Genomic DNA, 13,902 nt, shown 5'->3' with positions numbered 1-13,902 from the left:
ATTGTGAGTAAAAATCCGATCAAGTTTAATTTAAAGCTTGAGGCGACATATAATATACCGAATGTGGAATATTCATCGGAAAACCGTGCTTTTAAAACATCGGCTAAGGCGATTTTCTGTGATACCGGAGTACAGGAAATTGTCGAAGAGGCATTCGCTAAATTAATGAAAGAGCAAGACGAGTATACAAGCAAGGGTAGTGGTTTCACATTACAATGTATAGATGGTTTAATGTTAGGTGTGTATAAATATAAACCTATAGGTGGCTCATCATACATACAACTACCAGGCGCAATAGAAAATAAAAAAGCTGTGATTAATCCGCAGAACTTAGACTCACAATGCTTCAAATGGGCGATCCTAGCAAAACATGTTACAGGAAATAATAAACATCGTGTTGGTGATAATTATTTTAAACACCAAGAAAAATATAATTTTACAAATCTATCATTTCCAACACCACTAAATCAGATTAAAATTTTTGAAAAAAATAATCCAAACGTCTCTGTCAATGTTTACGGTATCGATAAACAATTTCAACCACCGAAATTTCCGGAATATAAAGTATTTCCACTAAGAGTAGTACATGAAGAAAAACCCGATCACTTCGATCTTTTACTAATTTCAGACCAGGACGATAACACACACTATAGTTACATCTCTAATTTTTCAAGACTCATTAGCACTCTAAAAACCAAACATAATGGGCAGTTAATTTTCTGCAAACGGTGCTTTACATCATTCGATAAACAACAATACAAATATAAATTAAACGGAGTTGCAGGACTTGAACAACATAAATTAATATGTGGGGAACACAAGCCCATACTACCTCAGTTACCTGAACCCGGATCAATACTCGAGTTTACTGCATGGGATAAAACGCAACGTCATCCTATAGTAATTTACGCGGATTTCGAAGCAATTCTAAAGAAAAGTGATGAGAAAATTGGAGAAAAAACAACAGCTTTTCAAGAACATGAGCCCATGAGCTATGGGTTTATGGTTAAAGCAAATGAAGAAATACCAGTGGAACTGCTTGAAAAATTCGGAATTCCGACATCGCCTGTAATTTACCGTGGAAATGAAAATAATAAAGACGTGGCGAGACATTTTATAGATAGTATTGTGAATATAGGTCAAAAAATTGAAAAACTACTCAAAACAAACACCCCTATAATTTTCACTATTGAACAGCGGAGAACACATGAAACATGTAATACTTGTAATTTATGCAAAACCAAATTTTCTCATGAAAATCATAAAGTGGCTGATCATTGTCATTTATCAGGGAAATTTAGACAGTCATTATGCAATACGTGTAATCTTAAACTTCAAACACCTAACTTCGTACCAGTATTTTTTCATAATTTATCAAATTATGATGCACATTTTATTGTCACTCGTCTCGGGTATGATACAAACTCTATCTCGGTAATACCAAACAGCGAAGAAAAATTTATTACGTTTTCAAAATACATTAGCAACTTCTTCACATTAAGATTTATCGACACACTAAGATTTATGGCCTCCAGTTTATCAACACTTTCAAAAAATTTAATTACACCAGGATTTGAAAAGTTTAGAGACAGTGCAAAACATTTTTCTACACAAGATTTACCACTAGTTACTCGTAAGGGGGTATACCCGTATGACTACACAGATGAATGGGATAAGCTTGAAGAAACCAGTTTACCGGCGAAAAAATATTTTTACAGTACATTGGACGAATCACATATAAAACATGAGGATTTTGAGCATGCAAATACAGTTTGGAATCATTTCAACTGTCAAACACTCGGGGAATACTCTGATCTTTATTTAAAAATCGACGTGCTGCTGCTGACTGATGTGTTTGAAAATTTCCGAGATCTCTGTATAAGAACTTACCATCTGGACCCATCATTTTACTACACAGCACCGGGATTTAGTTTTGACTGTATGCTGAAATACACGGGTCAACAACTTGAACTGATTTCGGATTATGATATTTTGTTAATGTTCGAGAAAGGTGAGGTCAGGTTATTTATTAAAAAAATAAAAAATAATGTGATAAAATATCTGTTTTTATTATAGGAATTCGTGGCGGCTTGACCCAGGCGAGCATGAGATATGCAAAGGCGAATAATGAAAAGACACCAGATTATGATCCAACACAACCAAAATCATGGCTTGTTTATCAGGATTGTGAGTATAATGTTATATTTAATTTAATATTAAATTTATTATATTACTTAAATTGCAGGTAACAACTTGTACGGTTACGCAATGTCACAATTCATGCCATACGGAGGATTTAAGTGGGTTGAGCCGAAACTAGAGGGTCTAAATGATTTAAACGATAGATCACCAATCGGGCGGATGTATGAGGTCGATATATCATATCCAAAAGAACTTCACGACAAGCATAATGATCTGCCATTCCTACCGAAAAATAGTATTCCACCTGGTTCAAAAGTTAAAAAACTTATGGCGACTTTAGAATCGAAGAAAAACTATGTGATTCATTATCGGAACCTGCAGCAGGCTATAGCCAACGGACTCGTTGTGGAAAAAGTAGCATATTTATTTTATTTATTTTATTTATTGCATATTTTGTTTTATTGTAGGTTCACAGAGTTGTGCAGTTTAATCAGTCGGACTGGCTTAAAAAATACATAGAATTAAACACTGAGATGCGGAAAAAAGCGAGGAACGACTTTGAAAAGGATTTCTTCAAACTCTTAAACAATGCCGTTTTTGGAAAAACCATGGAATCTTTAAGGAAACGTTTTAAAATGGAGCTTGTTTGTAGTGAAAAACGTTTGCAAAAACTTATAAATCTTACTACATTCAAACACTGTACTACGTATGACGAAACCCTCAACGCTGTCTCATTAGAAAACAAAATTATCATGTTTAACAAGCCAATATATATAGGTAAATATATATATATATATATACAACTAATTTACTATTATCAAACATATTTTAATATTTTTTTTAATTTTCACCAGGTTTTGCAGTGCTGGAAATTTCCAAGACCGTCATGTATGATTATCATTATAACGTTATGCAGGCTCATTATAGGGATAAAATTGAGCTCATGTATACTGATACAGGTAAATGTTTTCAAACTATACTAATTTTCATATATTAATTTATATTGTAATTTTAGATTCACTGGTATACTATATTCAAACCGATGATTTTTACAAAGACCTGGAGAATAATTCCAATTTACTCGATCGAATGGATACATCAGACTTACCACAAGATCATCCATGTTACATTGCTGAGCGAAAGAAAATCCCTGGTTTGTTTTCCGATGAAACAAATTCAGAGGTTATGACGCATTTTTGTGGGCTCAGAGCAAAGTCTTATTCATATAAGATCAATGGCAAGGAGAAGATCAGGGCGAAAGGAATCCGCGGGCATGTAGTCAGAAACCATATGAATTTCAACGATCATTATCGCTGTCTGTTTGGTGATACAACTTTGGATGTGATGACGGAGAATGTCTCTATCCGGTCGTTCAATCATCGATTGAAGACTATTAAATCAACCAAATTAACTTATAATAGTTTCGATGACAAGAGGGTTATACTTGAGGATCAAATACATACCTTGGCTCACGGTCACTACTCTATAGAGTGAGTTAGAAATAATTGTATATTTTAATTTATTGTACTTTAAATATTTCTGAATTGTATAGGGACACCAGAACACTAGAGCAAGCAGAAGCCGAATTAATACAACTTCCGGAAGCCGAGATAGACAGATAGTTTTTTTTTTTTTTTATTTATTATAGATGATTTGTTTTTATATTGTAAAATATCACTGTAGATATTATTATTATTTTTTTTTATTTTGTAAAATATCTCTGTAGATATTATGTGGATATTATATTTATTATTATTATTATTATTGAATTGATTCTAGTTAGGATAGGATAGGATAGTATAGGATAGGATAGGATAGTATAGTATAAAGAAATAACTCATTGATATAAAAAAAATAAATAAATATGATATTTATTTTTACAAATTATTTACAAACCATTTTCTTAGGCTAAATACTTTATAAAATGAACATTGTTTAGGATTGAAATCCATATGAAAAATACAGCATGGTAAAGTTTCTTCATCACATATTTGGTCTAGTGGAGGGCACCCCATGTCGTCAATATTGATGATCCCGATGTGAGGAATATACTCTAAAAGAAGTTGTTTTTTCTGATCGCCTTTAACGTATATGAAACTGAACTTTAGTGAATTCAGTACTCTACCTAGTTCTTCATACTCAACATCCCCATATTCCAAAGATAGTTTGTGATAATTACGCTCCAACCACTTGTTAGTTTTCCGACTCTTGTTATCCTGTATTGATTTTGAATTTTTAAAAATCCAATGTTGAGTGGCCCATGTTTCTACATCTACTATAGACATTTCTTTTATCATGTATTTATTATCCCTCCCGAGAATGCAATGGAAATCAATGATGGCAGTAGACATAATTATTATTTGGACGACAGTACTTCAGGAATTTGTTTCAACTTGTCTGTATTTTCTTTGATATTTTGTAACAATGCTTTGATTTTTATAAGGTGCTCTTGTATATCATCACACGTTAATTGAAGTGTTTCAACTTGTTCTTCTTGTGTTTGAATAGACTTATGATTTTCCTCGAGTAAATTTCCAAATTTATCTAGTCTTATACAATATGATTTGATGGTTTGTTCGAGATTTGTTACAAATTTTCTCGTTTCACCAGCCTGTGAACATCCGAACACGTTCATACCTAGAGCTCGACTGATGCTATTTTCTAATGTCACTCGTATTTATCCAACTATTGTGCGTATTATCAAACCCTAGCCATTTTACGAACATCTGTTTTCCCTTCCTACGGATAATTTTCTCGACTAAATAATCGTTTGGGAGATTGGTCTTTTGAATTTCTTCAGAGTAGAAACAACCTAAAATCGGGTTTCCTGTATAATCTTGTAGTTGATAAGTAGTGGGGGATGTCTTGTTTATTTTGGTTATTTTAAATATTTCTGTGGACCAGCTCGGTAGATAACCTTTTGTAAATACCCCTTTATATATACTGATACGGACGTTATCACCAATGTTAAATTTAATTTTTCCATTAAGAATCGGACGTTGCTTTAATTTTACCGAAGAAGGATTGTTATCAGCCTGTCTGGGTGTCATAGATATTGTTCTGTGTTTTGAATTATTATATTCATTAATCATAGATTGTAAAATAGAAACCCATTCATGTGTTCCTCGTGCAGTGAACTCCCTATACATTTTTTCTTTAATTGATCTGTTAAGACGTTCAACGATACAGGCCTTCGTTGTACTATACGTAGAATATTTATGTATATTGTGTTTCTTCATCAACGCATCGAATGTCGCATTGTAAAATTCTTTACCGTTATCGACCTGTAATAGTTTTGGCGAGCGCTTGAGTAGTATTTTTGACATTGCATTTGAAACTTCTTTAGCCGTTTTCGACTTTAAAGGTATAGCGAAAGAGTATTTCGTGTAACAATCTATGATAGTTAGAAAATATTTATAGCCTTTATTCTTTTTAGAATAAGGTATCATTTCCACCAAGTCTGCCTGCCATAGATCGTTTTTACCATACACATTAACTCTTCGCCTTGTATAATTTTTTCTTGCTGGTTTGTGTAGTTCGTTTGCTATATCGCGTTTAGACATTTGGAATTCGTTTTATTAAACCCGTTTCATACAATTCTTCGTAAATTGAAAGTATTTCATTGGAAAGCCCTGTATTACCGGCAGCTTGTGAGGCTAAAAGAAGTCGTAACCTATCAACCAACTCGTTTGGATCATTCCAATATACTTAATTATGCGCTTGTAATTTCACACCCGAACCCGAGGTGAATAGCTTGCTAATAATTTGCTCATACTTTGTACCACCCTTCCTAATTTTTGTCCCGTCCTGTGTTAAATGTGCCGAAGTATGAATCAGTATTTCTTTATACGTATTTAAGTCATTAGCGGAGTATTGCATTGGATATCTGGAGCACAATAACTCGCTAAGCCCCTGTGTCAGTGGATAAGAGTTTTCTCTCACAACTATTGCACCGTTTTTAAATTGTATTACTTCTGTACCTAATTTGATAATGCCATTAGAATATTTTTTTGGGCCATATACTTTATCTTTTTCTTGGTCTTCTAATTTACGAAAATTTGTAAACCGGTTGTCGGATGCGTTGGAAACCATATCATTATCGACTTTGGAAGTCTCTAATTTGTTCAGAGGTTCGATTATTGGCTGAAGTGTTTGTGATACAAAAGATTGAATATCAGCTTTTCCATGTTTTAATGCAATATACTTACGTTTAATATTTTCTTTAGCTTTAATCAATTCTCCGAGTACCTCACCTTTAGACGACATATTTGTGAATGAAGTGTCTTATAAAAAAACAATAGTTTATATAACAACGAATGTATCAAATCCGTGACGATAGCGACCATTGTCACGTTCACTGTCTTTGTTTATGACAATAAATTCAAATCCTCCTTTACACCAACATGAAGTACAAAAGTTTTTAAACTCGGGATATGACACATCACCAGAGCAATGTTCGTTGTAAACATGCTTTAGGTTTGTCTCGTCTTGTTTAAATAAAACAATAAAATTTGCGTTATCACGTAAAAGTTGTTTAGGTACTTTTGAATAACTCTGAGCCAAATAGAAAACATCTACTAAATTATGGCGGCCTCTAGAAAAGTAAGTCCTTGCAATCTTCTGGTTTTCAGTAATAATATCATCGAAAATAAACACAGAGTTTGGTAAAGCTTTTTCAGGTTCGATAACTTGCTCGTTTTCATAGAACGTGAATAATTGTATTCCATTAATACCTGATAAAATATCACTCAATAATTTATACTTTGGTTGATCCAATATTTTTGAATATATGTATACGTTGTGAAATCGTATACCATTTATATGTGTTAATAATGTGAATATTAAATTAGTTTTCCCACAGCCTGAAGGGCCCATGATAAGCGCTCTAATCGTATTAGGTAGAAGCACACCATGTCTTTGTTTTTTATACGAAGTAGGTGGGTCCACGTTTTCAACTGTGAGTTGTATATCTTGTTTAATGAATTTCATTTTTTAAATAAATATCCCTGTAACACTAAGAGCGTAATCAGTACACGATGTCACTCGCTCGAAGAAAGACCAAGAATAAAGGTGCTGGTCTTATAAACACGCTTATAAATAAATTACCATTAGAGCTTCACGTACCTGGTGAGAGTAAATACACGTATATTAACGTGGTAATAGTAATAATAAAAATAATATTTCTTTATAGGTTATCAATATTGTGAACCTGGCACAAATTTGAAAAAACGATTAGCTCGCGGAGATAAAGGGGTAAATCCTTTAGACACTGCGTGTAGAGAACACGATATTGCATACGATCTTAGTAACTCTATCACAGATCGCAACGAGGCCGATTATATATTAGAGCAACGAGCCTGGGATAGGTTCAAGTCTAAAGATTCGAGTTTAAAAGAAAAGGCTGTAGCTTGGGGCGTGACTACCGCCATGAAAGTGAAACGTAAAATCGGGGCTGGATGTGGGTTTAAAGCAGCCATCAGAGCAGCTAAAAACGTAATAAAGAAAAATATCGGTGAAAAAAACCTGATGAAATTAAGTAAAAAGTGTATAACCGTCGCACGAAAAACATTCAAAAATAAAAAGACTAAAGTTCCAAGGGTTATATCAATACCAAAAAAGGGTGGAGTGTTGCCGTTAATCCCGATTTTCGCCGGTTTATCAGCACTAGGAGCACTGAGTGGCGGTGTTGCCAACGTTGTCAAGGTTGCGAATGAATTTAAAAGAAATACGCAATCTCATTTGGGCGGTGGATTATACATCGCGCCGTATAAAGGTAACTCGTATAAAATCGGATCAAGTCTATATCTTGCACCATATAAAAGTGGAGGGGATTTGAAAACGAAAAAAACTAGAAAAACTAAAAAAAATAAAAAAAACTAATAACTACGTTACCCAGAAGAGCGCTGTACGATTTCGAACTTATAAAATTTGCACGTTTGAATAAAATACCTCATTTCATCGGCGTGTTTACTCGAGATAGGTTACCCGTACGTCGTAAACGAGTAGAATCAGCGATTGTTAACTTGGATACGGAAAACGGTACAGGTACTCACTGGGTAGCGTATAGAAAAATCGGAAATCAAGTTGAATATTATGACAGTTTTGGAAATTTACCACCTCCATTAGAAGTACAACGATATTTTCACGGATGTGACATAAATTTCAATTACAGCAGAGAGCAGAAATATAATACTACAAACTGTGGACACTTGTGTTTAAAATTTTTATCATGTATACGATAACGTTAAACGGGAACTCGAGTGAATTGTCATGCGACATTTTTCCACCGCTAGAAGTAGAAAGCACAGCACAAATATGTCTTTTGAGTCTACAGACAAATAATTCGATACCGAACATTGAACCCGGTTGCAATACTATCGGTTTCCGTAATATGATTGGACAAAGAGAGGAAGTTATTATACCCACAGGCTCGTATGAGTTTGAAAATTTAGAGACTGTTATAAAAAAAAATATGCCCGATTATATCGACTGGTTTGAATTAAAAGCAGACAATACCACATTAAAGTGTATAGTCTCGTGTAGTCATGACGTAGACTTATCAGTTGAGAATAGTATAGCGAAGTTATTGGGTTTTAGAAATTATTTATACACTTCTGGTATTAATCATGAATCTGAAAGTACAGTTAAGATAATGAAAATCAATAGTATAAAAGTAGAGTGCAACTTGATTACTGGTTCATTCTGTGATGGAGCACCGAGCCAGATCATACATGAACTTTATCCAACTGTCCCACCAGGTTATAAAATCATCGAAGTACCTAGACATCTAGTTTTTTATGCTCTCAATACGACTTCAATATCTAGAGTATACATCGTGTTAAAAGATCAGAACGATTGTCTAATAAATCTGCGTGGTGAACCAATTACGATTCGATTACAAATAACGAGTGGAAATGGCATTGAAGTTTAATATAAAAAGATCTACAATCAAAAAACCAGTTAGTTTACCGACTGTCGTGAAGAAGTCAACATCTAGACCGAAAAAAGGCGAGATCAAGCTCACGAAAAATAATTTAAATTTTCTACGTTCGTTGCAAGTATAAAAAATAATTATGGACGACTCGTATTTAGACGTTGGGGTCGATTATGTCGATGAGTGTAAAATAACACAAAAGCATTATCATTCGTTCACTCCATACTCAAACATGTCTTTATCGAATAACGATGAAATTAGGATAAGTGTTTTAAATATGGATGCATACACTCTACCATGCGAAAGCTATATTTATATAGAGGGGAGAGTAAATAAACCGTCCGATGCAGTGGGAGATGTACGTTTTTCAAATAATGGATTGGCATTTTTATTCTCCGAAATGCGCTATGAAATAAACGGAATAGAAATTCAAAAATTAAAAACACCTGGAGTTGCATCTTGCTTGAAAGCATATTGTTCGTATACTCCAAACGATTTGAATACGTTGGAGAACGCTGCTTGGGACTCGGCGATGGATGGTGAAGATAATAAAAACTTTATGAGCAACAATGTATTTACCGGGTGTATCCCTCTAAAACATTTATTCGGATTTTGTGAAGACTATAAAATAATATTACTTAATTGTAATCAACAGCTGATTTTAAATCGCGCATCTACCGACCTGGATGCGATACACGTTGTTGGCGAGGGCGCAACCGAAGCAGTCTCAAAAAATAGAAAAATTACAATTGAACTTACTAGGGTGGTGTGGAAAATGCCTATTATCAGAGTTAGTGATAAAGAAAAATTAAGGTTGATAAAAGTGGTAGATTCGTGTAAAACACTATCATGTGCGTTCAGAACCTGGGATCTCTGCGAATATCCTATTCTCCCTAGAAATACCTCACATTCGTGGACGGTAAAGTTCAGCAACTTGTTAGAAAAACCGAGGTTTGTGTTATTCGGATTACAAACAGATCGAAAAAAAAATATTGAAATAGACGCTGGACGCTTTGATCACTGTCAACTAAAAAATCTTAAGGTTCACTTAAATTCTGAAGTGTATCCATATGAAGACTTTCGTGCTGATTTTAAAAATAATACAACAAGTATACTGTATAAGGCCTATGCAGACTTTCAAAAATCATATTATGAGAAAGAGTATAGTGAACCTTTATTGTCAAAACATATTTTTCAAAACTATTCACCAATCATCGTTGTTGATTTATCGTGTCAAAACGATAATGTGAAGTCGTCAACCGTAGACCTACGTATTGAATTTGAAACTGATACCGTTATTCCGGAAAAAACTACAGCGTATTGCTTAATATTACATGACCAGATTATAAATTATAGCCCGTTTAGTGGCGAAGTTAGAAAATTGTAAAAATGTATATAATTTTTTTTTTTTTCCTCTTATGTAAAATATTGTAACCTTATGCTAAATATATATATATATTGTAACCTTATCATTATTAATAAATAAAAAAAACTTGTTTTTAAATATCACGCTTGTTTTTATTTTACACAATAAGAAAAATAATAATACAGAAAAATTAATTATATTGTGGTCCAAATGGCCCATCGTTTTCCGAACGTCCTTCCTGAATGTTTTCGAGGTGGCTCTCTTGTGCTGGATTTCCCTGTAATTTTTTTTTTAATTAAAATATGTTATGTCGGATTTAAAAATGATTATTACCTGCGGATATGAACTGAAGTACGATTGTGGTGAAAAAGCTATGGAACACTCGTCATTGTATCCCTGTAAATAAAAAATATTTTATTAACATAACATAATATAAGCTAAAAGGAAAATTGCTAGTACCTCATATTTTTTTATTTTCTCCATCCATTTTTGAACGATCGAATCAGTTGCATATAATTTTAGTTGATTTTTGAAAATGTAGTCGTTCTCGCCAATAACATGTATTGAAAGATAATTATTATCGATGTTCCTCACATGAGTTCTCATATCAGTCTTAGAATTTTCTAACGCTACGTTTGATTTTAAGAATGAAGCGATTAGATCAATTTGGTGTATTACAATCGGTTTAATTATAATAGATTTTCTATTGATAATCTCAAAAATGGTGTATTCTAAATCTTGTAAGGTCAAAAGATCCGTTCGATTTAACAGAACACGACATCCGTCTTGAATTTTTGATTCTAAAACAAGTGTGTTCTCCGAGTGATATGTCATACTAGACATTGAAATTACGTCGTTATCCAAAAATAAATTTCGTTTGTATTTTTCTGGACGATCGAGTATGAATGATAGAATGTTCCCCATAAGTCTGAATATACTTTGTAGAAAATCGATAGGAATATTTACATACCGCGAAGATGTTATAATATGAATCACGGTTTTGAATTCATCGGTAGGATCTATCCCAATGTTTAAAAATTTACGAGCTGTGAAGTCGATGGTTAGATTACTGCAATCGATGAGCTTGGGTGGTGGTGACGGTGGAGTATATTTAAAAGTTTTCTTGTAAATATCTGCCATATTTTCGATTGGACCAGCCATTTTAATTTTAAACACTGAAAAATAATTATGATTTAAACGTTGAATACGAGACGAGCACACGGGCGGAGTAGACACTCGGAGCGATGTAGACACTTGGAATGATGAAGAGCGACTGATTTTATGAAGTGTAACTGTGTTCTTAGACGATTATATTAAATATTAATTGGTGGGGGGACATCGAATAGTCCCTACAGAGTTATCGTGGTAATGCATGCAGCTACAGGTCTGTTAACGCTGATGATGTTTACAAAGGAATGTGCCTTTATGTGTGTGTGTGTGTATTATATTTCTGTATGCTATGCAGGAAGCTACATGTTCGTTAAAGTTGTTTACGTTTACAAACGGTAAACATTTTTGTAATAATTCTCGAATGCCATGCGTGCGAAAACATTTAAAGATTATGCTAACGTCAATGTGATAACTGATAACATAGATATGATAACGCGGTGGCGGGCTCGCGGCGGCCCTTTGTAAGGTGTAGCGTTGGTGGTGTTGGTGGTGGTGGTGGTGGGGGGAAATTATAGAATGTTTATTGTTAGAAATATCAGTGGAATATTATATGTAAACTATATTATAATATATGTATGTATGTGTGTTTGTACGTAAGTGCGTATGTAGGTATTTATAGATGTGATAACTGAAAACATAGGTATGATAACGCGGTGGCGGGCTCGCGCGCGTTCGCGGCGGCCCTTTGTAAGGTATAGTGGCTGTGGTGGTGGTGGGGGAAATTATACATCTCGTACGTATGTGAACGATTGTCGTAAACACCAGTTAAATGAGATAGAATATAACTTGTAATCATAAGCGAGTAAGTTGCGCAGTGGTGTGGTTGTCGTATGGGAAGCGACCTGTTCGAGTTCGAATCCCGGTTCGGCAAAAAAATTTTCAAATTATTTTCCGCGGCTAATTGATAGGGAAGAGTGGCGGGGGGAATATCATACAAGTGCGTGATTGGTGGTGGGGGTATATGAAGAGCGGGGTAGCGGGGGAATGTCGTGTATGTATGTGATATGGGTTGAGCAGAGGTGTATAGATGTATATGGGTTGAGCAACGGGTTTCGCGGGTTGAGCAATCAGGTATAGGGCTGAGCCAGCAGGCTGGGGTTCCAGAACTCTCTTTTTTATCCTACTAACTGGAGTATATTTTGCTGGACCCATCCAGGTAATGAAGCAATGATTCGAAAAATAAAGGTCACAAAGGCGTACATCTGTATTTTTGTATGTATGGTAACAACAGCAGTTCACATTGAACTATTTTCCGACTTATCGACTCCATTGTTTATAGCCGCACTTAATCGGTTTATTTGACAAAGAGGGAGATGCACAGACATTTATAGCGATTGTGGAACAAATTTCATAGGAACGAACAGATATCTACAAGAAGTAAATCCATACTGAAAGGACCTCGCTGTGTTGAAAATGCGGTAGATAATCAAATCCATTGGCACTTCAACCCTCCAGCCCCCCCCCCCCCCCTCCCCCACATGGGTGGTTTATGGGAGGCTGCCGTAAAATCAACCAAAACCTTTTACTACAAATTATTCAAGACAGGCTCCTGACCTATGAAGATTTTAATACTGTACTGCATCGGGCTGCAATACGTTTGGGCACCTAATCCCAAATAGCAACACGTTTCGGCACAAAATCACAACACGTTTGGGCACTCTATCTCTATATCACTCTATATCTACAAATAAAAAGTATAAAAAAAAATCAATTCAATTACACTAGAAAAGAGGCTGAACTTAAAAGGAAATTTGTGATTAATATAATTGGAATGGTTATGACAAAGGAGACATAATACTAATTGAATACTTAAAAATTATGAAAATTGGTTATCAAGGAAATAAAATATAAATATTATAATTTACATATTATATTTTTTTTTTTTATATATATAAAACTTGATACCTCCATTATTTTGATTAATATAATATTGCTATTTGTATTTAACACGAGTATAAATAACTTACGTATTTTATAACACTTTGTAGCTACATTATTATTTATTTTATTTGTACTTATATTATTTTGATTATTTTACAAAATAAATAGTAATTTACACTTTATAAACATTGTTACCTATATTATTTTGATATACATAAAGGTATACACATTTTACATTTTAGTGCCCAAACGTGGTATCTTTTTAGGGATATAGAGTGCCCAAACGTTGTGTGGATTTTGAATACTAAACAGGTAAAAATGGCCAAACGTGCTGCACCGGTGCATCGATTCGAGTCAACCCTCAATTCTCCTCAATTGTCTTCTGAGCCGAATGATTTCCAAGCTCTCA

The 13,902-nt window shown here is 34.2% G+C and overlaps 4 protein-coding genes across 5 annotated transcripts in view; 2 read left to right on the top strand and 2 right to left on the bottom strand.

Moving 5' to 3' along the window:
- The first annotated feature begins 282 nt into the window (after positions 1 to 282).
- LOC132947132 (uncharacterized) lies at positions 283 to 4,587 on the top strand. Its single transcript, XM_061017331.1, has 7 exons — positions 283 to 2,011; positions 2,077 to 2,187; positions 2,246 to 2,556; positions 2,610 to 2,919; positions 2,997 to 3,101; positions 3,158 to 3,632; positions 3,695 to 4,587. The coding sequence occupies exons 1-7, from the start codon at positions 988 to 990 to the stop codon at positions 3,762 to 3,764; spliced, it is 2,406 nt and encodes an 801-aa protein (XP_060873314.1). The 5' UTR covers positions 283 to 987; the 3' UTR covers positions 3,765 to 4,587.
- Positions 4,578 to 13,902, bottom strand: part of LOC132947133 (uncharacterized) — a 37,230-nt gene continuing 27,905 nt past the window's right edge. For both annotated transcript variants that reach the window (XM_061017334.1, XM_061017335.1), the window contains exon 12: positions 4,578 to 4,588. The gene's annotated coding sequence lies outside the window, so the exon portion shown is untranslated. The remainder of the gene's footprint in view (positions 4,589 to 13,902) is intronic.
- LOC132947789 (uncharacterized) lies at positions 9,216 to 10,463 on the top strand. The gene has a single exon (XM_061018021.1). The coding sequence runs from the start codon at positions 9,216 to 9,218 to the stop codon at positions 10,461 to 10,463; it is 1,248 nt and encodes a 415-aa protein (XP_060874004.1).
- LOC132947907 (uncharacterized) lies at positions 10,585 to 12,059 on the bottom strand. The gene is made up of 3 exons (XM_061018167.1): positions 10,902 to 12,059; positions 10,776 to 10,838; positions 10,585 to 10,719 (listed from the first exon to the last, which is right to left on the bottom strand). The coding sequence occupies exons 1-3, from the start codon at positions 11,601 to 11,603 to the stop codon at positions 10,633 to 10,635; spliced, it is 852 nt and encodes a 283-aa protein (XP_060874150.1). The 5' UTR covers positions 11,604 to 12,059; the 3' UTR covers positions 10,585 to 10,632.

This window comes from Metopolophium dirhodum, chromosome 6 (genome assembly GCF_019925205.1).
Source record: "Metopolophium dirhodum isolate CAU chromosome 6, ASM1992520v1, whole genome shotgun sequence".
NCBI lineage: Eukaryota > Metazoa > Arthropoda > Insecta > Hemiptera > Aphididae > Metopolophium > Metopolophium dirhodum.
This window is presented reverse-complemented; position numbering and strand designations above follow the sequence as displayed.